This window comes from Tribolium castaneum, chromosome 5 (genome assembly GCF_031307605.1).
Source record: "Tribolium castaneum strain GA2 chromosome 5, icTriCast1.1, whole genome shotgun sequence".
Lineage (NCBI taxonomy): Eukaryota > Metazoa > Arthropoda > Insecta > Coleoptera > Tenebrionidae > Tribolium > Tribolium castaneum.
Genome location: NC_087398.1, coordinates 352,387 through 377,085, shown reverse-complemented (window position 1 = coordinate 377,085; position 24,699 = coordinate 352,387). Strand labels below are relative to the sequence as shown.

At 37.0% G+C, this 24,699-nt stretch overlaps 4 protein-coding genes and 1 long non-coding RNA gene across 11 annotated transcripts; 3 read left to right on the top strand and 2 right to left on the bottom strand.

The window, feature by feature from the left end:
* Positions 1 to 41: 41 nt before the first annotated feature.
* On the bottom strand, positions 42 to 12,317 carry LOC658584 (uncharacterized protein). 3 transcript variants are annotated; one of them, XM_064356570.1, is made up of 13 exons: positions 12,083 to 12,317; positions 8,317 to 8,568; positions 7,441 to 7,932; positions 6,790 to 7,384; positions 5,775 to 5,929; positions 4,910 to 5,721; positions 4,673 to 4,854; positions 4,192 to 4,622; positions 3,112 to 4,041; positions 2,921 to 3,057; positions 1,181 to 2,817; positions 809 to 1,124; positions 42 to 759 (listed from the first exon to the last, which is right to left on the bottom strand). In XM_064356570.1, exons 2-13 carry the CDS (start codon positions 8,559 to 8,561, stop codon positions 602 to 604), a joined length of 6,090 nt encoding a protein of 2,029 aa, XP_064212640.1. In that variant the 5' UTR covers positions 8,562 to 8,568; positions 12,083 to 12,317; the 3' UTR covers positions 42 to 601. The 3 variants fall into 3 exon arrangements, with proteins under 3 accessions (XP_064212640.1, XP_015835909.1, XP_064212641.1); XM_015980423.1 differs by lacking the exon at positions 12,083 to 12,317 and adding an exon at positions 9,618 to 9,807; XM_064356571.1 differs by lacking the exons at positions 42 to 759; positions 809 to 1,124; positions 1,181 to 2,817; positions 2,921 to 3,057; positions 12,083 to 12,317 and adding an exon at positions 9,618 to 9,811 and having other exon boundaries at positions 3,194 to 3,532; positions 3,585 to 4,041.
* Positions 12,318 to 13,062: 745 nt separating this feature from the next.
* On the top strand, positions 13,063 to 15,253 carry LOC658669 (all trans-polyprenyl-diphosphate synthase PDSS2). Of its 3 annotated transcripts, none has more exons than XM_008195948.3 (4): positions 13,063 to 13,220; positions 13,293 to 13,741; positions 13,921 to 14,462; positions 14,518 to 15,253. In XM_008195948.3, exons 2-4 carry the CDS (start codon positions 13,461 to 13,463, stop codon positions 14,934 to 14,936), a joined length of 1,242 nt encoding a protein of 413 aa, XP_008194170.1. In that variant the 5' UTR covers positions 13,063 to 13,220; positions 13,293 to 13,460; the 3' UTR covers positions 14,937 to 15,253. The 3 variants fall into 3 exon arrangements, with proteins under 3 accessions (XP_008194170.1, XP_015836039.1, XP_970126.1); XM_015980553.2 differs by having other exon boundaries at positions 13,066 to 13,220; positions 13,278 to 13,741; XM_965033.4 differs by having other exon boundaries at positions 13,066 to 13,220; positions 13,272 to 13,741.
* A 185-nt stretch (positions 15,254 to 15,438) lies between these two features.
* Positions 15,439 to 17,353, top strand: LOC658731 (all trans-polyprenyl-diphosphate synthase PDSS2). Of its 2 annotated transcripts, XM_064356575.1 has the most exons (4): positions 15,439 to 15,833; positions 15,886 to 16,321; positions 16,370 to 16,482; positions 16,531 to 17,353. In XM_064356575.1, the coding sequence occupies exons 2-4, from the start codon at positions 16,071 to 16,073 to the stop codon at positions 17,346 to 17,348; spliced, it is 1,182 nt and encodes a 393-aa protein (XP_064212645.1). In that variant the 5' UTR covers positions 15,439 to 15,833; positions 15,886 to 16,070; the 3' UTR covers positions 17,349 to 17,353. The 2 variants fall into 2 exon arrangements, with proteins under 2 accessions (XP_064212645.1, XP_008194171.1); XM_008195949.3 differs by having other exon boundaries at positions 15,439 to 16,321.
* Positions 17,339 to 18,025, bottom strand: RpL24-like (Ribosomal protein L24-like). The gene is made up of 2 exons (XM_965157.4): positions 17,848 to 18,025; positions 17,339 to 17,801 (listed from the first exon to the last, which is right to left on the bottom strand). Exons 1-2 carry the CDS (start codon positions 17,926 to 17,928, stop codon positions 17,367 to 17,369), a joined length of 516 nt encoding a protein of 171 aa, XP_970250.1. The 5' UTR covers positions 17,929 to 18,025; the 3' UTR covers positions 17,339 to 17,366.
* Positions 18,026 to 19,678: 1,653 nt separating this feature from the next.
* Positions 19,679 to 24,438, top strand: LOC135266386 (uncharacterized). Of its 2 annotated transcripts, XR_010334405.1 has the most exons (6): positions 19,679 to 20,026; positions 20,087 to 20,628; positions 20,683 to 21,433; positions 21,487 to 22,429; positions 22,484 to 23,769; positions 23,819 to 24,438. It is a non-coding gene; the product is annotated as an uncharacterized LOC135266386 (long non-coding RNA). The 2 variants fall into 2 exon arrangements; XR_010334404.1 differs by having other exon boundaries at positions 21,487 to 23,769.
* The last annotated feature ends 261 nt before the right edge of the window (positions 24,439 to 24,699 follow it).

The following is a 24,699-nucleotide window of genomic DNA, read 5'->3' as shown; positions in this document are numbered from 1 at the left end:
ATAAAAATCGAAGAGGGAGAGGGTTCACAGCTACAAAGAAATGCTGTAACAACATCTATATTTATTGAATATTGACTACAAGTCGATTCTAGAATCGAGCAATGTGTAATACACTTTCGACAAAAATAGGCAAAATAGTCTTAAAACAGACAAACTTAACATTACAAATAACCATTTACTTTTTATAAAAATAAACAAAAATATGTACAAACAAATTTGAAATAAACGAAAATTGAAAACACGACGCGTTGGCTTTTAAATTTAGAAATTGGAAGCAGTTTTTATAAAAATACTATCATCACACCTCGCGTGGGTAATACTTGGATTAAATGGAATAACGACAAAAAATTTTACTACATTCGCTGTTCTTCCTAACAACTATTTCATCACATTTTTGCTGTTATTGTCTTTTAAACTAAGGCTAATATTTCTCAATTTTGCCACGTAATTTTGGATTCAGATATGTTAATAAAAGTGTGTCTTTCCAACAGAAACAAAAGATATGTTCTCACATGTATAACAATAAAACATCAAGTGGTAACAATGCAACTGCAAAGAAACTCTGAAAGCGTAAACAGTGAGAGACAGCCAATTGAAATGTTTAAACGGGGCAAGGGACAGAGTTCAAACTCGGTTGGATGATACCTCCAGGTCCCGGCAGTGTAGTTTGCCCCTTGTTGAGAAACTCATCGACTTTTCTCGCAGCTTGTCGTCCTTCAGAAATGGCCCAAACGACCAAAGACTGGCCGCGGCGACAATCTATATGAAACTAAGTTAATAACAACAAAACAAAACTGAAAAATTGTACCTCCAGCAGCGAAAACATTTGGCAGATTGGTCTTGTAGTCTTTAGTGTTGAAGTTGGAACGCGGGTCCAAAGTCAGTTCGAGTTGGTCGGCAATGGCACGTTCAGGACCCAGGAAACCCATCGCTAGAAGAACGAGATCAGCTGGGAAGACTTTCTCAGTTCCGGGGACTTGGTTCATCTGCCAGCGACCGCTTTCGTCTTTGGTCCACTCCACGTTGACTGTTTTCACACCACTGACGTGGCCTTGGCCGTTGTCAATGAATTCCTGCGTCAGGATGCTGAAGACGCGTGGGTCGCCGCCGAAACGGACCTTCACCTAGCGAAAACAAAACATAACTTGTTCAAACAATTACTTAAAAAAAGTTAACCTACCTCTTCGTGTCCGTAATCCACCCGGAAGATCCTTGGCCACTGCGGCCATGGATTATCAGCCCCCCTTTTGGGGCTCGGCTCTGGCAAAATCTCAAACGTCGTAATCGAAGCCGCCCCTTGTCTCAACGACGTCGCTATACAATCACACCCCGTATCACCCCCTCCGATAATTATCACATTTTTATCTTTGGCATGTGGCCCATTATGCGCCCCTCCTAACTGCTTCTTCTGCCAACTTTCCAAAAACTCCATTGCGAAATGAATTCCACCCAACTGCCGACCTGGCAACGGCAAATCCCTAGGCCACGTCGCCCCCGTACAAAGCACCACAGCATCGAAATCCTCACTCAACTCCTTTGCCGAAATATCCTTCCCAACGTTGATATTCGTCTTGAAAGTAATGCCTTCAGCCGCCAATAAATCCACGCGTCTCTGGACCACGTTCTTGCCCAACTTCATGGTCGGGATACCGTACTGGAGCAGCCCCCCAATGCGATCATTTCGTTCGAAAACTGTAACTGTATGACCCGCTTTGTTCAATTGGTGGGCACAGGCCAAACCCGAAGGTCCAGAACCAACAACAGCCACTTTTTTCCCTGTGCGGAATTGTGGGGGTTGTGGTGTGATCCAGCCGTTTTCAAACGCATGGTCAATGATGGAACATTCAATGTTTTTGATTGTTACACTCGGCTCAGAAATGCCCAAAACACAGGCCCCTTCACACGGAGCTGGACATACACGTCCAGTAAACTCGGGGAAGTTGTTGGTTTGGAGGAGGTGATTTAAAGCTTGACGCCACTGGTTTTGGAAGATAAGGGCGTTCCATTTGGGGATGATGTTGCCAAGGGGGCACCCGTGTGAGTTTGACTGGCAAAAGGGCACTCCACAGTCCATACAACGTGCTGCTTGAACCCTTAATCCTTTTCTCACATGACTGAAATTGTAAATCTCGTCCCAGTCTTTCATACGCTTCTCTGCTGGACGGTACATTCCAGTTTCACGCGGATATTTCATAAAACCACGGACTTTATCCAGTTTCTTTTGTTCAAGGGCGAGATCACTAACTGCGTCTTCAATATCCTGGATTTTGGGTTCATTGTTTTGTGTAATAATGGTTTGTTTCTGCTTAAGAGCTCTTTGGTACTCGTACGGAAACACTTTAACAAATTCTTTGCGACGCTCCTCGAACTCGTTGATTAGTTTCTCAGCTACGACGCTCCCGGTCAATTGTTTGAACTCCTGGAGGAGCGTTTTGACAAGTTCGACGTCTTCTTTGTCCTCAAGTTTGCACAATTCGACGAGTTCGGGGTTGCATTTTGTTGAGAATTTCCCGTCAATGTCCCAGACGTAGGCAATGCCTCCGGACATTCCAGCTGCAAAGTTACGGCCGGTTAAACCAAGGATGAGGACGATTCCACCGGTCATGTATTCGCAACCGTGGTCTCCGACACCTTCCACGACGGCTGTGGCACCGGAATTTCGTACAGCGAAACGTTCAGATGCAATTCCGCGGAAATAAGCGCGGCCAGAGGTGGCACCGTAGAGGCAGACGTTGCCCACGATGACGTTCAAGTGGGATTCAAAAGGTGAGGTTTTTGGGGGGTAGATAATGACGGTGCCGCCGGAAAGACCCTTACCTGGAGTAAATGGAAATCAATCAGTTTGGAAGCACGATAAAACCATGCTTTTTAACTTAAAGACAACAGATTTTCCTTTTTCTTTCTGATTTTTTTTACCTACCGACATAATCGTTGGCATCTCCTTCCAAAGTCACTGTAATTCCTTTCACCAAAAAGGCGCAGAAGCTTTGACCTGCCGATCCGGTGAGTCTAACATTAATATGTTGATCATCTGGCAGTCCTTGTTCATCATATTTACTGAAAATGGAAACATTATAGCAATTGTTCATTTGGCCACTTTTTTCAAATTACCAAGAAATGTGGTAACTCAAAGTCGACGTAAAAGCCCGACACTCGTTCGTTATCTTCATCTCGATGTCAACAGTCTTCTGTGTTCCTTCAATCACACTTTTCGCCTTCTCAATCAATTGATTATCCAACCGATTCTCTAATTGAAAGTCCTGAGTCTCCGAGCCCCCTTTAATATTAACCCCTGGTCTCATATGCAGCGCATTCTGCAGTATGAGATTCAAATTGAGCATTTTAGCTTTAGGACTTCCACTTTCAGCAACTTTGAGCAAATCCGTGCGTCCCACCAGCTCTTGGTAAGTCCTAACGCCCAGTTTCGCCATCAATTGCCTAACCTCCTCCGCCAACATGAACATATAATTAATGACATGTTCCGGCTGTCCTGTGAATTTCTTTCGCAAAATTGGGTCTTGTGTTGCGATACCTACTGGGCAAGTGTTTAGATGACATTTTCGCATCATAGTACAACCCATTACGATTAGCGGCGCTGTGCTGAAACCAATCTCGTCGGCTCCAAGTAAGGCTGCGATGACGACGTCAAAACCTGTACGGATTTGCCCGTCAGCCTGGAGCACGATACGAGATCGTAAATTGTTTAAAACTAGCACCTGGTGCGTTTCGGCGATGCCGAGCTCCCATGGAAGACCGGCGTTTTTAATACCGGTCCAGGAGCTGGCACCGGTACCACCGTCATGACCCGAAACGACTATATGTTCGGCTTTGCCTTTGGCGACGCCTGACGCCACGACGCCGACGCCCACTTCCGATACGAGTTTGACGGAAATGCGAGCGCGTGGATTGGCACATTTCAAGTCGTAAATTAATTCGGCCAAGTCTTCAATTGAATAAATATCGTGGTGAGGGGGAGGAGAGATTAGACCTACGCCAGCTACAGAGTGACGGGTTTTTGCGATATCAGCAGACACTTTATAACTGAAAATGAAAAAACAAAGTTCAAATAAACCAAATAATTACTGATCTGTAATTAATGATTAAAACGTTGCAAATACTTTTGTTTCCGCCAAAATAATTAAAAAAAGTAAATTATCGGCTCTTGGCTGTTAGAAAAAATAAGTTATTTACCCCGGGAGTTCGCCGCCTTCTCCAGGCTTGGCTCCTTGTGCCATCTTAATTTGCAAATCATCAGCGTGGGCTAAGTACGATGAAGTGACTCCAAAGCGACCTGAAGCCACCTGTTTTATCGATGAACGTTTCTGCGGATCGAGATATCGTTCAGGATCTTCGCCACCTTCCCCTGTATTACTCTTCCCACCAACTTTATTCATTGCAATTGCTAGTGTTTGATGTGCTTCCAAACTAATTGAACCGAAGCTCATAGCACCCGTTGCAAATCGTTTAACAATCTCTGATGCCGGTTCGATTTCATCTAATGAAAGTGGTTGGTCCAATGTTCGCAGTTCGAAGCGTCCTCTCAACATGCAATTACGCACCGATTCCATTGTGGATTCTTTGAATTTTTCGTATGCTGTTTTGTTGTTATTAATTGCAGATTCCTGTAATTGAAAATTGTGATGGTGCAATTAAATAGTGGATTCTTTCGTACCTGTAAGGCAGCAATGCTCGCTGGTTCGTTTAAATGTTTTTCACCACCTGCTCTCCAATGGAAAATGCCGGTATCACGGAGAACTATAGTGTCAGTGGCTGCGGAGAAGGTGTTTCGGTGACGATCGAATGCTTCTTGGGCGAGGGTTTCAAGGGTTACGCCACCGAGACGCGATGGAGTTCCTAGCGAGCGATTTTAATTAAACTATGTTGAAAATAATAACTCGAAAACCATTACCTTTGAAGCACTTATCGATAACATCCTCAGCCAAGCCCACAGCTTCGAAAATTTGTGCCCCCTTGTACGACTGCAAAGTCGAAATCCCCATCTTGGCCATAACTTTATTAATTCCCGTCTGCATAGCTTGAGCATAATTCTGATAAATCGCCTCATCACTTAGCGAAGTATCCAAAATTCCCTGATCCCTCAAACTCGACGCCAACTCCAAGGCCAAATAGGGACAAATCGCATCAGCCCCATAGCCCAAAAGCACACAAATATGGTGCACTTCCCTCGCTTCTGCACTCTCAACAACAAGGGCAACCTTCATACGGGCCCTCATTTCAATCAAGTGGTGATGAACAGCCCCCAAAGCCAAAAGACTGCTAATCGGTACCCGCTCTTTGCCCCCTTTCCTATCCGATAAAACAATGATTTGGTTCGTTTTGCTCGCTTCATGTGCTTCATCGCAAATATCTTGCAGTTTTTTCAAAAAACCAGGAATTCCAGTCTCGGCTGGAAAAGTAATATCGATAACGTGCGCGCTCCAATTGCGGTGCGTCGTCATTTTAAGGACTTCCAAATCAGAGATTGAGATAACTGGTTGTTTGAGCCACAAACGGTGGACTTGTTGGGGGTCAGGTCTGAGGATGTTTGCCTCTGGTCCAATGGGACATTGGAGGGACATTACGACCTTCTCGCGGAAGGGGTCAATGGGTGGGTTTGTCACTTGTGCGAAGAGTTGTTTGAAGTAGTCGTAGAGGATGGGGGCGAATGCTGAAAGACAAGCAAGGGGGACGTCGTTGCCCATGCTTCCTAAAGCTTCTTTCCTGTGATAATTCCAAGTGTTGAGAGTCGGTAAATTAATGAGAAAGCGACTCACTTGTTGTTAATCATGGGTAAGAGGAGCATATGGATGGTTTCGGTGGAGTACCCATAGAGTGATAGTCGTTTGTCGCCAAGTCCGCTGGGTTCATATGAAGGTTTAGCGGGACGATTGGCCTCCAAGTGGGCTTTGCGCAACTCTTCCATTGTGATCTAAAGAGATTTTTTTATTAAAAGAGTCCAATGAATTATTTCCACAAGCCGATAACGCAACTGTATCGACTTGTGTAAAATTCTTGTTTTTTCCATAGCAGAATTAACAGAAAAAACTAAAAATTAAATTCAAATGAAGTTGTAGAAATTATAATATTTTACTTTCAAGGAGAAACAAACTAGATTGTTTTTTGGGAAACACCTATTTAAGTACAGTAGACATTTACATTGTAAATAAAAATTGATCCTTGATGTTAAAAAGCCTCTTGCTCGATTATTTTGAGAATAAATAAATAAAATATTTCTAATATCTGCTACAAAAAAGAATTGCAACATAATTGTGAGCACAAGGTGCAGAACTACGAAATGTATAGCCTTTGTTGTTAGTCACAAAACATAAAGAATAAATCAAATCAGTTTCAAGCTTTAAAAGAAAATAGAAAGAGCACCAATAACCACTCCACTCACCATCTGCCGATCGCCAACATGCAAAATAAATTAATTATTAATAGTTTATTGAAAGTTATTGTTTTATTATGCTTCGAGACACATCGTCTAAAAATATTAAACGTTTATTTTCTGGCTAAATTATGAAATTTTTGTTACAAAAATATGAGTAATTGTTTTAATTATCTCTACCATTTTTCAAGTGTTTTATTACTACTTTGTTCAGCCAAAAATCAGAAACGTAACGGTTTGGTAGATATTTTTGCTTTTACGCCATGTAAAAATTATTATGTATCATGAAGCTGGATTTTTTTGAGTTAAATGTATTTAACTTGTAACAAAAACACCTAATAAGCCAGAGAAATACTTTTAGACGACCCTCATTACTGTACTGTATGTTCTCCATCAATTACCTTCTCCTTGAGCCACTCTGAATGTGGCCTAGACCTCGCAATCTCCTGCTTGAGTTCCACATCTTCAATCACTTTTTTCGCCTGTGTGTCAACCAGCAACATCCTCCCTGGCTTAAGCCGACTTTTCAGAATAACTTGTGCCGGATCCACGTCATAAACCCCAACCTCGCTTGCCATAATCATCATATTATCTTTAGTGATGTAAAACCTTGAAGGTCGCAACCCATTTCTATCAAGAATAGCTCCAATGAAACGACCATCAGTGAACGAAATCAACGCTGGACCATCCCATGGCTCCATAATACACGCAGCCCAATGGTAATAGTCGCGTTTTTCCTCAGACATGGTTGGGTCATTGTGCCAGGCCTCTGGGACCATGGTCATGACAGCTTCTGGAAGTTTCCGGTTGCCGGCATGCACCAGAAACTCCAAGACGCAATCAGCGGAGCCGCTGTCAGAGAGGTTGGGCTCCACTACGGGGTAGAGACTCTTGAGGGTGTCCCCGTAGTCAGAGTTAGACATTACACCCTCACGGGCCTTCATCAAGTTGACGTTGCCACGCAGGGTGTTGATTTCCCCGTTGTGGGCCAACATCCTAACCAATAATAAAGGACTAGTATTAAAAAATTACACCCAAAACCAGTTAGTTACCTAAGGGGGTGAGCGCGCTCCCAGCTGGGGAAGGTGTTAGTGGAGAACCTGGTGTGGACCAGAGCCAGATAAGTATCAAAGAGAGGATCGGCTAGGTCCGGGAAGTAGGTCCAAAGTTGGTCGGAAGTCAGCTGTCCCTTGTAAACCACAGTCCTTTGACTCAGCGAACAGATGTAGAACCGTTTGCCTTGGGCAGGAATTGTATGACTGGCACGTTTCCGCAGAATGAAAAAACGTCGGTCTAGCTCTTCATCAGGGACTTCGCCCTTTACAGTCACAAAAACTTGTCGCATGAAAGGTTCAGTGTTTTTAGCCACAGTGCCTATGGAGGAATTGTCGGTTGGTACGGTACGCCATGCCAACACGGACATTCCCAGTTCCTCTGCCAGAGAGCCGAACTTCGCTTCGGACTCTTGGTGGTGGAGTTTATCCAAGAAGAAAATTCCGGTGGCGTATTTGCCAAAAGGGGGCAAGTCGACGTTTTGCTCATCTCTGAAACAGACACGAGGCGAGAATTATCAACGGTTTGTTTACTATTACTTAACCGAATTCAAGCAAAGATCAAAATAAATATTTTCAAGTTCGTGATTAGGTGCATGAATAACATGCACTTTGGACTTGGAGCTAGACGATTCGAAGTATAATAATAATAAATGGATTGTCGCAGCTACAGTAATTAATTTTAGTGAACCAAAAAATCGCCGAATTGGGTCGAATTTATTGTTGATTTTGCTACTATTTATGAGCGATATACAAATTAGTCATATTTTTTAGTCAGGAAATCGATTAAATCTTGATCTTCAATTCATTGCAAATGAGTCAAGCAAAAAAGCTGGTTTCCGAGCACTGATAACTCTAGGTGATTGGGATATTTACCTAAGCTTGACGGAATAGAAATCATGAGGAATGGCGGTAAGGACGCCGGCGCCGTCTCCAGTGTCATTATCGCAGGCACAGGCGCCTCGGTGGTTCATCGAAATTGCAAGACGCTGGGCATCGCGAACAATTTTATGCGAACGCCGACCGTCTATAGCAACAATAAATCCAACTCCACAAGCTTCCTTCTCAAACTGAGGGTCGTACAAGCCCTGTTTCGGCGGACCTTGCCACGCTTCAGCCATTTAACCACTGCAAAAAAATTATTTATTTAATCTTTATGGCTTTATAAACTTTACAACGGTTGTAAATCAAAAAAGTGATAGCGTAACGTGTGCATAATGGAAACGAGGCGCATTCCGCGTTGGCACACTGACAAAGGATAAAATTAGCAAGTTTTTGTAATTAATTTGGTGCTAAACACTAGAGCTGCGATTTTTTTACTTAACACCATCAGTTTTGCAATATTTAAGCCAAAGGTCACCAAAACAGTAAATATTGTTTGAGGAACGATTAATGAGTTCATGTCCTGAATTTTGAATTATTTATTCGTTTAGCACGAACTGTAGACTTCCAAAAAACCATCTGGATCCAGTATATTACACTTTTGGATTGCGTTCAAGTCGAAAAAATAGAACGGGGTGTTCACCTTTGACAAAATTAAATGCACAACATTCGAGCTAATTTATTATTTTTGTGTTGGTTTTACAGCATTTTAAAATGTGCCATAAACGAGATTTATGTAAGACAGTGAGTGCATACATAAACACTTCTAATCTAATTAGCAGCCACAAAAACAATCAAATTATGCAAGTTTTGTCCTGTTTATTTTCGGCAAAATTGGGTCGTGTTTTTGGCGTGTTGACTCGTCTCGATCACTTATCTCTCCTATCAAAACATTACTTCAAGTCGTGACTACTTGAACTTGAATTTACCGGTGCATTAAAAGGTAAACCAGTCGGCCAAAACCTTAATTACATTTGATGACTCAGTTTGTCTACGTGATAAGTCTGGTGGAAGAATTTAATTAAATAAGGATTGAGTCGCGATTGTGGTTTATTGGTTTATGAATGACGTCTCGGCTTTATTGAGTTCCAGTAATTCGGCTTGGGTCTAAAAATATTTATTCGTTTCGTAACGAAAAAGTTCAACGCACGTTCGCGAATTACAAAATTTGCATGAACCTTGGACGAGATTTGATCGATTGAAAACAATCAGTTTCACGACATTTAATCTCGATTTGATTGCAATCGTATTGTGGAATTCAAAATTAGTGATTTATTTTGGAAAAAAATACTTACGTTACGCGTAGTAATTAAAAAACAGATAACCTTCGGCTGTTCGCAGTAAAATTTACACTTGTCTCAAGTTCACTAAGCAATGATTTTCAAAAACCAGTAACTAAGACCACTCTTCATTTGTACGTAATTATTCAAATCACAACTAGTGCAACATTCAAATAAGACTACACAACGCGTATCTTTTATTTATACTAAGCAATATCGCTCAGCGTTTCGACTTTACTCCCCTCCATCGTATTTTTAAGATAAGTGTTACATATTTAGAAATCAAAACTTATCTGCAGCAAGAATTATGTCAATGCTGCTGCTACCACATTATGCAATCGTCTCCGCCCTACTGAAGACTCGAACTCGTCGAATAATAAATCAATTGAACGAGCTATTTGTTCTTCAACGCCCTTGAAACACTACTGCTGCTTCATAAGCATAATTCGGGAGAACTAGAAGAAATTCCGTTCATTTTTCTCAAGTATTGCAAAATGAAAGAAAAGAAACGCCTCAAATTATTTAGTTGTAGGCTGACTGCGCCAATTAATTAAAAAAACAATACTCGGTTACAGGGTGATTAAAAAACGTTATGAAAGAGTCAATTATTGTTTATTTTGTGTAAAAACTGGGCAATAATTTTTATTGAATAATTACATACTTGCCACAGAAAAAGAGTATCATTATTGTAACTAATGTGTCAGGTAACAAATTAATTGCCATTTTTATGAACTGCGTTATTTTAATTACGTTTTTAGTAACAATAATTGACGTCAATGAGTGGTCAAAACGCTATCAAAGGCATGATTCTTGTGAATGATCGTGGAAAATTTCGATTCAAACAAAAATCCGTCCTTTAAATACGCTTTATGATTAACGATAATCTTAAAACAATAACACTTTACAACTAATAATATACTTTACACCACGTTGTGAAAGGATGAACGCAATAAAAATGATATTACACTATCACCATCCAATTTCCTTGCGATAAGAACCGACACCAAATTACTTAAACAAATCTGCAGGGGGTCAGATTAGCCAATAAACACTTGGTATCACACAACAATTTACTGATCAGCTCTGACGTTGTGTTTGTTTGGATGCTCTTCACTGTTAGAACTATTTTGAATAAAAATGAGTCAGGAAGTGAGTAGCTTAGGGCGCAACCCTATAATCCTTGAACTTGCCACCTTTGTGAGTTGAAAAAATAAGTTTCACGTGGTTAATGAACGCACTGGCAACAAAATTGTTGACGTTTTGCCCGAAATATTTTTATTGAATTTTGGCAAAGTTACAAAAAAAATGCTGATGGGCCGAACGATGAAAATAGGGCTTTTGCAGCTGTCTGGAATAATCCCGATCACAAAAATTTTAATAAAAATAGAAACGGGCTTCAATTTTGTCTTGGAACTCGTTTCTGGTGTTTGTTATTTAAGTCACAACAAGTAATTAATATTTGTGAGTTATTTACAACGTATTCAAAGTTATGTAACGGAAACCTGTTGGTTAAAAAGGGGGAAATAGTTCGTGAATACCTTAGATTAGGATTATCTGTTGTGTTTGGTTTACCATTTATTTGAATTTAGTTTTTTGGACACGGAAGTGCATGGAAGTATGTCCAATGAGTCAACAGTTGTGGAATAATAAATATTTTATCGCTGGGTCAGATAAGAGTTTATTTTTCCAATTAAAATTATTACAAAGTGGATCGACAATAGTTTTATTAACATATTTGTAAAAATTCCTCTGATATTATTCAGAAAAAAATTCTGAAAAATATGCTATTTGTCATCATATTTCACCAGCTCATGATTTAACTGAAAAAGGAGGGTTATTGCACCTATAATCTAATCAAAGATGATAAAATTATTCAATAGAAACTGAAAGTTTTCCATCTGATTATGAAAATATCATTTTATTTTTTCATTTTAATTTTTTTTATTTTATGAAATCTTAAATCAAATATTATTTTAAAGTTTGTATTACTCTGTGCCAGGAACGCCTTTTATTATTATTCAAAATGTAGTGTTTTATTAAAAATAAAAAATAGGTTGACGTTGGAAGAATTATGTCCAAGTTGAGTGATTAACGATTATTGATGGTAAAGTGAGCCCGAATGTAAAATAAATAACGTAAACATTGACATTTTTTATAATTAAACTGCAATTATAATGCTGATGCTAAACACTTGGCATTATCAGTCATTTAAAACGAAAAAATGTTTTATCGTTTATCAAAAAGGTACACACAATTTGCAATAATCAGCACTTTGCTATTTGCGATTTCTCAACACTGCTAATACGATCCACAAAGAAAATGATCCCTCAGCCGCTTTTATTGATTTTCCAAAGCTTGCGCAACTTTTCCATCACACAAAAACTGAGAGATAATAATAGAAAAAACATGCTTCACCTGTCACAACTCTTTAATTTACAAAAATAGGATTTTGATTGCGATAGCAAGCAAGACAGTCTCACCTAGACAGTTGTGGTTGTCCTTATAATCTTTTTTATTGAAGTTTTTCCCCCTTTTACGCTGAAATGTCTATCAGGGTGGAGTCGCAACACCGAATATTTTCCAAAACTCGTAAGTCAAAGGGAGTAAGTTTGTGGGGTTGTTGTAAAAACAGCACAACGTTCAACACTAGTGTTTCGCCTTAGCATCCAACACGAAGTAATAAAGCAGGGACGAACCATTCGCATCTAAAGTTGCCGGCTGATGTTGGCGCATGCTTGTATTATTTTCAGATACGTAGTGAATGAATTATTCATGTGAATGCACCTTTAAAATCGAGCCTGTTTTCGAAAATTTACTTTGGTGGACGTGAAGAAAGTCTTGGGGATTATGATTAATCGTAATCATTATTTATGATGGCAGATCAATGGATATAGAATCCTGACACACGCAGGAATGTAAAGAAATAAATTTCGGAATTATGGACTTTTGAAATCAAACGAGAAAAAGGTGTTGCAACTTGTTTTTAAAAAACTACTAATTTATTCAATGAATTTCAAACTAATTTAGAATTCAATGGCGAGTTGTTTTTCCCATTGTTGAGCTGAACACTTGCAATTTACTCTCATTTTGTTTTTACCTACATGAAAAATGTGAATAATAAACTTGTAATTTATTTAACTAATTCAAGTCAATAAATAAGTTCTTTGTTCCTTGTTTTTTAACTATTAATTAAATCCAAAATTGGTAAACATCTAATTGTGTTATTTTTATTAACACAGTAAATTTAAGTGGCAATTGTATTAGAAATTGTAGATGTAAATATTTTTTGTTGATTATTTATTATAAATAAATCAATAAATGAATGACATAAGGGATGATAGTAGAGCTCAAAAAAAGGCAAAATAACTTCATTTACCTTAACTTTACCTTAAAAAAAAACTTAGTTTACTTAAAATAGGGGTTTTTATATGCAAGCAACATTACACGAAAGCGTTACGCCCACCTTCTATTTGTATAAACAAATGTATTTCGGTTCTTCCACTAAAAGTCCTCATTAAAGCATTTTTTTACCATTTTTCAGCTTCAAATTTGCAAAATGAGAGCGCCCTTATGACAAGAAGGGGGCTAACTCATTGCGCATGCAATGCGCATTCGAAGGTTATAATTTAATGCAGATATTTAATAAACATTATTATTATTATTGTCCAGACTTAGTTCATCTTTGTTCAGGTGCCTTCTTCCGAGTGAAAATTTTCATTGATAAGTCGTGAAAAATGGGGTCACACAATTAAGGCCAACTTTCACTTGCCAAGTGAATACATACGAACGAAAACTTGTAATAGGAAAGTGGGTTCAACAGATTGAAGCCAGTGTCTGGGCACATTTTTTTCCAACATCATGTCTTTATCAAAGTTATGTGCAAGTTTAGTGAGACAACGAAACCTTCCCGTGCTTGCAACACAAGTGAAATATTTCCATACGAATAATTATTTGTGCACCAAGTTAGCACAGGAAAAGAAACCTGACTGGAACCGAGCTGTAAGTGAAGCGGAGAAAATCGTCGGATATCCAACTTCTTTCCTGAGTCTGCGGTGGTTATTAAGCGACGAAATCGCAAATGTGGCCCTACATTTGAGGAAACTGGTCGGCTCCAACCACCCGCTCCTCAAAACTGCCAAGTGAGCATTCCTACTTTGTAAAATTTCCACTAAGCCAAACAACCAAATTTTTCTTTCTACGGTTTTTTCACACTATTCTTTAGCATTTACTTTATAGTGATTTGAATTTTCAATAAATGGCTAGTGGAACAAAATAATTGTGTTTACCCCCATCCATCAACTAGAGTCAATATTTGCAGAAACTTACTTTACAATGGTAAAAACAACATGCAAGCGTGGGGCCTCATCGTCCTCCTGGTCTCCAAGGCTGCAGGTCACTCCTCCGACATCCCCGACCTGGAGCAGGACAAGGCCGCTGGAGTCCTCCACAGCCAAAGAGCACTTGCTGAAGTCACTGAAATGATACGTACAAGTCATTTAGTGCACAAAGGCCTCGTCAATCTGCAGCCTTCTGCGGCCACAGACGCCTCCGGAGATATGATGTTCGGCAATAAAATCGCCCTTTTAAGCGGTGATTACCTACTGAGTAACAGTTGCACGGAATTGGCCAATTTACGCAACCAAGATTTAGTCGAGTTAATGAGTTCTGCTGTGCGTGATTTGGCTGAAGCTGAATTTGTGGGGCCTAGAGACAAGCAGAACAATCCTCTGCCGGCAAAGCCCCGCTCTGATATCGTGGAGTATAAGCAATTCACTGACAAGACTTTGGAGCCTTTGGTTGTGAGCGAAGCTCTGGGGAACGCCAGGGCTGAGTGGACGCTGAGACACGTCTTGAATGCAGGTATTACAGTAAAAGAAAAATAATAAACAAGTGTGAAAATCTGGGCTGTTTTTAGGTAGTTTATTGGGTAAATCCTGCCAAGGCACTTTGAAACTGGCAGGTCACCCTCTTGAGCTTCAAGAGCAGGGCTATTTGTTTGGCAAACACTTGGCCTTGGCTTGGCAAGCTTGTCTGGACCGTGAACCGTTCCTTCCTGGCACTAATGGGCCATTTAGTTTGGTATGTGCCCCTGTTATGTTTACGCTCCAGGATGACCCATCTCTGTATGAAGAGATTGAAAAAGGGCAGGAAACTGTAGATGATGTTGATTATGAGACTGTTAGGAAGGCAGTTCTAGCTGGGCCTGGACTTGACTTGACCAAAAAATTGCAAAAGGAACATTCCACTGCCGCTTTGGAGGTTTTGAATCAGTTGCCAGCGTCTGATGCAAGGACGGCTTTGGCTAACATTATTGCGGCGATGCAAGACTTATGAAAGAAGGATTTTTTGGATGCCCCGTGCACACATATCTTATTTTTTATAAAAAAAAAATATACTTGTAGTTAGGTAAATATTTTTAGAAGTTTTATTAACAGGGACCAGTCGTTTCGGCAAACTAATGATCTGTGATACAAATGATGTAGGCAACAATTATTGCTTCAAAAACACGCTACTGACTTTTATTTATTTGCTTGTACATGAAAAACATTAGTGGTTTTTTGGACTTGCGATGTTCGTTATGTTGTGTTTATTACAATTTTGGTGAAGGCTTTGTATAATTTTACAGAAAATATATATATCTGTTTTACAAAGTTTTGAATTTGATTCTCCTTACCAGAAAAAAAAATTCTTACGTGGCGCTGTCTCTCTTAATTGACAATCACTAAATAGTTTCAAAATATCGTTTTGCTATTTTCTTTAAAACAAGCAATTTATCGCATGTTTCTAACTAAATCGTTAATAGTCATGTTCTTATTCAAAATATCGTCATACAACGATTAGAAATGAGCTAATACGTATTGCACACCTCCTTCTTGTAAGTGTAGTTGTCTTTTTAAAATAATCCAGCGCAAATCAACTTTCCACCACAATAGAATAACCGAGAGAACAACTTGTGTTCCATATTCTATATAGGTAATATTAACTCCAGCGAGACTTCTGTTGGCTCCAAATTATGTCAGATTTCAGCAGAGGCTTAGTTTAAAACAGGCTGACATAAATGTTGCACACACAACAGCAAAGATCCCATAAAGATCCCTAGATCGTACCGAGGCGTTAAAAATGGCGCTCTTTTCGAACTGACCCGTTATTCAAATTTATCAACCTTTAGCCTGTGCTTTAGCGAAGTTATCATGTAATCAATTTTACACAAAACGTTCACAAATGGCTTATGTAACAGAGGAATTGTAATATATGACACAAATGTTTAGCAGTAAGTTTGCAGAAAACTTCTAATCACGGTGTCTATTTCACTAGTGGTTGTGTAAATAACTCTAGAAATGCGTCTTGTTTTCAAAGTGGAAACAGTTAGTAACCTTGGTCCATTATGTAACTAATTGTTGACCTTAAAGATACACAGTTTTTCCGCATCTTGCGAAATTACCGAATCTCGCAAAAAGTTAGGTTAAGATGAGCAATCTGAACAAATCGTTGAATTTTTACTTAAAGAGAGGGATATCATGTAGAAATTTGTCATTTTTGACTCGCAAAGTTGACGACAATTCCAAACGGAACAGTGTGGTTAAAGAAGCTGAACGAGTTGTTGGTTATCCAACATCATTTCTAAGCCTCAGATGGATTTTAAACGACGAAATTGCAAATGTTGCCACTCATATCAGGAAATTAATCGGAACAAATCACCCCCTCCTTAAAACAGCAAAGTGAGTGACCAATTTTCGTGAACAAGTTGAATTAAATTAAATTTTTAGAAATTTAATTCTAAGGAATGAACAACCGACTTGGGGTCTTATTGTACTTCTGGTGTCAAAACTGGCCGGCTTAAACTCAAAATTTTCTGAACTCGAGTGTGACAGAACTGCTGGTAAGTTTCTCTTAAAACCGGCACAATTTTTCTTATTTAATTTCCCAGATATTTTACACAGCCAAAGGATAATTGCGGAAGTCACAGAAATGATAAGAACTAGTCACTTGATTCACAAAGGCCTTATCAACCTCGAACCTCACGATAAAAACTTCTCCGACTTGAATTTCGGCAACAAATTAGCTTTATTATCTGGAGATTATTTACTCAGTAGTAGTTTTAATGAAGTCGCAAAACTGAAAAACTTTCACGTACAAGAGACAATTTCGTCCACTTTGAGAGACTTGGCTGAGTCAGAATTCATTGGTTTGAGGAACAAACACAACGAACCAATCCCGTCCAAACCACTTCCTGTGCAAGAAAATATTAACATACCACTTGAATTTGGAGTCAAACCGTTTAAATTAGAGCACGTTTTGGGTAATATGAGGGCAGAATGGACCCTCAGAAATGTTTTATCAGGCGGTAGTTTACTTGGAAAGTGTTGTCAATGTGCATTAATTTTGGCAAATCATGAGTCTCGAGTCCAGGAATTGGGGTATAGTTTTGGGAGGAATTTAGCCTTGGCCTGGCAGGCGGCTTTAGAAAAAGAACTCTTTAGGGAAGAAAAATTTAGTCTAGTTTCAGCACCTGTAATGCTTCACCTCGAAACTGATTCGAGTTTTTACAAAGAAATAGAAAAGGGGTTGTCTGAAGACCATGAAATAAATTACGATCAAGTGAGGAAAATTGTGCTAGGGGGGCCTGGTTTGGAGAAAACCGCGCAGTTGCAAAGCGAATTCACAGAGGAGGCCTTGGACACTCTTGACAAGTTCCCTAATAATGAATCAAAGGTGGCTCTAGTCAATATAGTCAATTCGTTGTAAACCAATCTATTTATTTAATTACAAAGTAACTTCGCCACAGTTTTCCACAACTCCTTCCATTTCCTCTTCACTGTCATGCATTTCTTCGGCTTCCTTCTGTTTCCGTTCTTTAAGTCCAGCAGCGGGTGATTTAATCAGAGACAAGTCCCTTTGCACTTCCTTTACGTCCCTTTCTTGCTCCAGTTCTCGTCCTTTCCGCAACCTCTGCATTATGTACGTCCCTTGTCGCTTCTGCTTGATGTGTTCGACCTTTTTCATCGCCTCAATGGCCTTGGTCCACGTCTGCCTGTCATATTTCAAGGGGGTATGTCGCCTCTTCTCGAACTCAAACGAGGGATCAATGGCCAATTCCTTACCCACTGTCTTTCTATACGCTTTCGTCCACTTAACTTTACGTGGGTTCTTCTTCTTTTTGAACGCTGCATGGCATTTTGAGCGACAAAATTTGAAAATCTGGAAACTAACCTTAAAATTATGATTTTACGGATTGTCACGTTACCTTGCAGTCATTGCGGACAAATTGGATGCCGTGGCCTGGATATATCCGCGAGGAGCAGAAATAGCAAGTTTCAATACGCATTTTGTGTCAACTGTGGGGTTTATTCGTTTTTTAAACGATTTTTCACGTGTTGTTGTATTTGACAACTTTAAAAAAGACAGGTGACAGATCAGCGAAACCAACTGTGCTTTCCAAAAATCACCATCCGTAATTCTCCAGATTTAAAATATAAGAAAAAAATAATGTAAAACAGCAATGTTAGAATTAGAATTAGAATTTACTAAAATCCGCCACGTGAGCTACATTGTACGTGTTGCACTCTAAAATTGTTATTAAAAAACGTGGAATTTTTAACAAACTATATTCTTTCAGCGGGTTTAATTTTTAATTAAGGGAAAGTTCTAGACGTGAACTGTTCTCCATAAAGGTAACGGATTACATCTTCCATCTGGTCTTTAGGAAAGTTTAGATGCGAATAAGAAAAAAACCGGAACAATTTATTTTCTTCAAGTGCAATAACATGCAATTTTTCGGCGTTTCTTGGCGAGTTTTCCATATAAGTGTTGTTAGTTTAGGGTCTGCGACATGTTTTGCTTAAATCAAGTGGTATTAGGGCACAGAGGGCTATAAAACGGTTAATTTTGAAAGTACTAGGCGAACCCCTTTCTTAAACAACAGTAAAACAGCTATAAAGAATGATAAGTTACCGCGGGAAGCACAAAATTGCCATGTTTTGCAAATAAGTCAGAGCGCATTTTCAGCAAAACCACGTACCACATTATCGTCCGATTTTTATTCGTTTTACAAGCGACTTGGTGTTTTATTGTCCTAATTAGCATTTAATCTCTTCTTTGCCTGCACTTTCTTAAAGCTTAAAGTTATTTTATTAAAATTAAACTCGTGATATTTTCGAAATAATTAATCAAAGAGAGTATACAAAAGGTTTTACAAATAGGTATAGGTAAGTGTGTCAATTAAGTAGATTGCGTGTGGGTCGCTAAAGGCACGCTTAAAACTGGGAGAGGAGCTTAGATACTTTAACTAACTTATCAGATTTATTGTGTTCACGATAGCGGCCTGGTTTTAAGTTGAAATACCAGCACCCCTCGGGTCATTGATAGCAAATTTGGGGCTCAAATTAAAATACATAACTGCGGTTTTAAATTAAGGGTTATTATCCCTAAATTGGGCCAGAACTGAGGCGAATGCGACTAACTTACTAGAATTGCTTCTGTAACTGGAGTTGGTTTACCACCTACTTTATTTCAAAAGAGTTGGAAGATACCAACCCACTGAAGTGATCAAAAGTTTAGAAGATTATGATGTATTTTTTTATGCTTTCTTGAACAAAAACAGTCCCAACACCCCAAACATTTATTTTGGAAATACGATGAGTTTCAAAGATGAAATAAATGTGGTCATCCTCAGAATCACAATCACAAATGCTCCAGAATTAAATACCTGGACAAACCTAAGAAGAAAACCAAACGGGCAGAAAGGTGGCTTATTTGTTCTTTGTCTTAATTCTATTAAATAAACTTTTTATTTAATATTGTTATTGTTTTGTATTTTTACTCAATAAAGCATTTTTTCACTTATAGTGCAAAGCTTGTAGGTTCGTTCACTGCCCTTAATGTAATTTTTATTAAAAACAAAACCCAGAAATACAGAATGTTGTATTTTTGTGGCAAGTAGCTTTTTTCGCTTAATAATCAATTGTACCAACTGAGGACAAGTTACTTTATAAGCTTTTTAAGAAATGCACATTATTTTACATTCACTCAAAGTACATGTAACTTTGATATTTGATACACCGCTTGAAATCCAAATTAGTGGCATATTAATCAAAATCCTTTCATTCCCAATGAAATTGGTGCATTTTTTTGAATTTTTATGACTGTGAAGTTATTCCCGGTTGATTACCCATAATCCTTCCGTTCCTGAAGTCCACCGACATGAACTTAGCCACTTCCTTTTCCTACTGGACCAGGAAGACGAGTGGAAGTGTTAAGGGCTTGGTGGGCTTAAAGTAAGAGAAACGTGGTTTTTGTTTGTTAAACATGCTAAATTGTGGACTAGTAGTGCCATTTTGATTGTATTTTGTATGAGTTGTGTGTCTTGTGCCCCAAAATGGAGAAAATTAGGAAAAGATCAGGGCGTAGCACACGCCTTCTTTTGGGTAATTTCTATAGTTTTTAAGTCTTTTAGCCACTTAAATCATTACTTTTCCACTTAACAGTGAGTTTTTGAAGAAATTCGAGCCAAGAAGGAGAGGAGCAACAGGTCTGGAGAAGAATCTGGATTCAAGGTCAGTGATTTTTTTAATGGCGGCTCGGTTTGCGAAAATTTTTTTTTTTGCGGTTTTGTGTTAAATATCTTGTAGTGAATTATTGTTAATTGGGGTAAATGATCGGCAAATATTAATTAATATTTTGCCTTGTCACAGTAAGTAAACATTAAAAATTTTTTTTCTTATTTAGGGCAAGGTAAGTTTCGATTTTTAAATTTTAAATTTCGTTAATTATTTGATAACTGTGATGATATGAGGTAGTTCTTAGCCCACTCACGCTAGAGCGCTGGCAAGGACATGATTTTTGTGATCAAAATCTGAGTTATCACATTTTTTTCATGATTTTGGTTGAATGAACAAACTGTAGTAGCTGCACCCTTGAATTTATTACTATTACTTGGTGTTTTGGACCATTTACAAAACAAGATTTTGATTGTGATTTGATTTTTTCTTTCAGAAACTTTGCTAGTTCAACACGAGTTTAGGCATAGGTAAAGTTTTAGCAAAAAATTAGTTTGCATCTAATTTTTTTTTTATATTTTTAGTGACAAACTGCTAGTTCCCACTTGCACGACTACGTGCTAAAAAACTTTTGAGTGTTGTGAACATTTATAGGTTTAAGAGTTGTTTTTTTTAGAAAAGTGTTTTTTGTAGTTTGAGCTACCACTTATTAAACTTTGTAATGCTATTTAACTTTACAATATGCACATGTAAGTGAGCATTTTGTTTTTCTGGTTATAATTACCCTTAATGCTCGTTTTTTTTCCTCACAAACTAAACAACATAAACCAAGGTGTGCTTGAAAATCCGGTAACGTATAATAATAGGTTTGTTATACAAAAAAAAACGAAAGAAAAAACAAAAGACTTGTAACTTTTTGAATGTGTTAAATGTGTGCCATTCTTAACAGTAAACATTTTGTTTTTTCTGGTTAAACCATGTTCAGTTTTGTTATCTCACATAAACTGAAAATAAAAAAAACTTAATTTGTAGATATACAATGTACAGTGTATGTACATACTTTAATGTTTCACCTATGTTAATAATTGTACTTGATATTTTTTTGTATTTGTATTGCGTTCTTAGAAAAATAAAAAAAAACAAAAAAATTTAAATTAGAAAATCAAAAAAAAATTAAAAACAAAAAATCAAAAAAAATTAAAAACAAAAAACCAAAAAAAAAATTAAAAATAAAAAAAAACAAAAAAAATTAAAAACGAAAATCCAAAAAAAAATTAGGTTTAGGTTCGACGTTTCACATAGCTTTAGGATTGTTAAAGGAGGTGGATATTAAAAGTTAGTTTAAAGATATAATACTTGTCACGGTTTGTTAAACTTGTGTGTTGTAGGATTGAAACTTCATAAAGGACCAAGAAATCTTTGTATCTTTTTGAATGTATACAAATTCAGCTTTCCCGTTGTTAAAAAATCAGGTAAATCTACAATATTAAATTTTATACGTAAATGGTCTATTACACCAATTAACAGTTCTCAGTGATAATTTAAATTTTCGGGTGTTGTACGTAATTAAAAAACTAATTACTAAACTAAAGTAATTAATTAAAAAATCTTTTTTTCAAGGGCTTTTGTTTTGCTGTATTCGTGAAAATGTAACACCTAATTAATTTTTTTATTCTAGTTTTGTTGATCGAAAGAGGAGGATCGAAAGAGTATGTGTGTTGTATGGAATTGTGAATGTAAATTTGAGCGTTTTTTATTGATTTATAATTTCTGCAATAGGTGCATTATTTTGTTAAAGGTCGAGAAGAGCTGGACCCAAGGTAAGATTTTTTTGAATTTGTATTTGATGAAGTAAGATAAAAAAAAAACGCGATGTCTAATAGTTTTTGTATTTTTTTAATTTTACTGTTAGGGGTGATAAAATGGCTGTGATGAACAAATGCCCAAGTTGCGCTTGTCACTGATGTGAACCATAATCTGAGCCATTTAATTTTTTCGGTGTCTTCATTAGATTTGCTTTAACCTATCAGTTTTTAGTGTAACAAATTAATAAATTATCACAGAATTAAAATATCAAATAACGTAACACTTCCAATTTGTTATGTCTTAAAAATTTAAGCAGTTCAAGAGGTTAAGGTGAAATTAAGGAAAATGTAGCAAAATTATTTTCAATTTGCTTGGATTGATTTTCTCTGTCAACGGTGTTATATACCATTTTATACTTTACAAACTTACAAAACTTCACTTAGTTTTTTCTTTGATGAACTTGAAAATCAATGTTTTTTTTTTCAGATGATTATCCCAGTGATAGTCATGAGCCTCGTTGTTGAGGTATCTTTTAAAGTTTAATTTATTATAATAATGGTTGATATTGTGTATTTACAGGTAACCAGTTTTGGTTTTATAGTGAAGTAAGTGTTACAGTAAGACAATAGTAATACCTTTGTTGTGTTCACCACTACATTTGTTAACTGTATTTTAGTATTAGTTGTTAATCACTGATTGACCAATGCATATTTTTTAATGCTTATGTGTTACCTCTTGTAGAGTAACAAATAGAATAAGTTAATTTAATTGACCACACTTCCACCATACATTTCATCTTTTGATTTGTGTAAATATTTAATCTTGTATATATTTTTTGTGCTACACTTCCTCATCGTATGTACATATTTAGATTTAAATGAGTTGTAAATAATGTGTAGTACACTGTTGTACAGTTAGGGTAATGTAAAATGAAAAGAGATCTTTATTGTGTGTAAATTTTTATATCTAGGTGATTTGTATACAGTCATCCTTTTTATACTGTTGTTCCAAGAGTTCAACTACACAATTTTGGTAAGCAATCCTCTTTTTTTTTCATTTAGTTTGAAATAAAATGGTGTATAAGACCAACGTTACATTTTCCTTAAAATTTACATTTTGGCCAAAAAAATTTGGGTAAGTTTGTCAATTTTCCAGTAAGTATTTAAGTGCTTTTTAATTTTTTTTAATAAAAATGCTAGTAAGTTAAATGTACAAGAGTTAAATGTTTTTCCACATTTTTTAAGAGTTAATAAATAAATTTATCTTTTTGTTTAAACAATTTTTGAAATGGCTGTGATGAGAATAGGTAATGAATCTTCAATCCTTTGCCCACTCATGCTAGAGTGCTGGTTGGATTTGAATGAAGATGAACCAAAACCTGAGCCATTTACATTTTTTTATTTCGATATTTCAAAATTTATTTATTAATTTTTTTTTGGATACGTGAGCGTAAATAAAATGTTTTTTTTTTGAACAGACAGGTATTTAGTACATTTTTACAACTCCTTTTTTAAGTTATTTATTTATTGATTTTTGTCTGTAAAGTTCTACATTTTTTTTACAGAATTGGACACTTTTGTTTTGATCATCACCTTCGTCAACGTTTTGAGTTTTACAACAAAATAAATATTCATTTATGTCACATTTTTCTGTTATGGACCATTTTATGAAAATAAAAAGTAAAGTAATATAACAACGTAATTTTTTGTTGACGATACTTTTGTCCCACATTCTTAATTAAAGCTTTTACAATAGTGTTCACTAAAAATTACGTTCCTCATAGTAATATTCGGAATATCAACTTACGTTGTGTTTTCTATTTCAGTAGCTTTCGTCAAGATGATCACTTGATAGACAATGTTGAGGTACAACAGCTCGATCAAAAATTTTTTTTTACTAATTTATCATTTACAGAAAAGTTCAATTGTGCATCTCAGAAACTTTGGTGGTTTAGCAATTAGGATTGTTTCTTAGATTATAAGCTTTTCGTTTAATTTGTCCTTACATTAGTTCGTTTAATTTGTTTGTATTAAAATACCCAGATAATACCCTTTCATTCATGTGACTAGTAAATATACGTAGTTTGTGTTTGTGTTCGAAAACCAAATTTTTCTTCTAATATTAACAGAAAACAAAATAAAATACTCTCAATGCGTCGCCTACTTGTAATTGTCTTAAGTTATATAATTTTTTTTGTTGCCTTTCACTAAGAACCAACTCCATTCTTTCCTAGTCGAAAGAATTGGAAGTTCGTTGAAGGTGTTTGAGGAACTTAATGGTACTTTGTATAAAAATAACCCATGTTTAAACAGCGATCGTTTTATGATCGAAAATTCGTGTTTCGTTTTTGTTGTTTGTTTGTGAGGAACTTTATCAACTTTTGTATTACTTAGTTTAGTTATTTTTTAGATTTAAGGAAACTTCGTCCACCGCTCTTGCACAGTTTTTCTACAACAATCAAGTCTAGACGGACACCTAATTCAGGTAAACAATCCACTTTCTGTGTTTTTGCATAAAATGGCCCATAACGCTAATGTGACATATTTATTATTTTGATAACGTTTCTTATATTACTTTATGTTATAATTTGAACAATAAAAAATGATGAATTACTCAGCCTTTCATTTCCGGAATACTTTTTTTCAAGTCTGACTTAACAAAATGTAAATTAATGCAGCGGTTCGGTCCATTGTCGCCTTAAAATAAGCTTAGGGACACACATTGGAAGTTATTTGAGATACAAGATCGGCTCTCGACCGTTTGCTTCGGAAGTTGGAACATATTTCGAAATAACA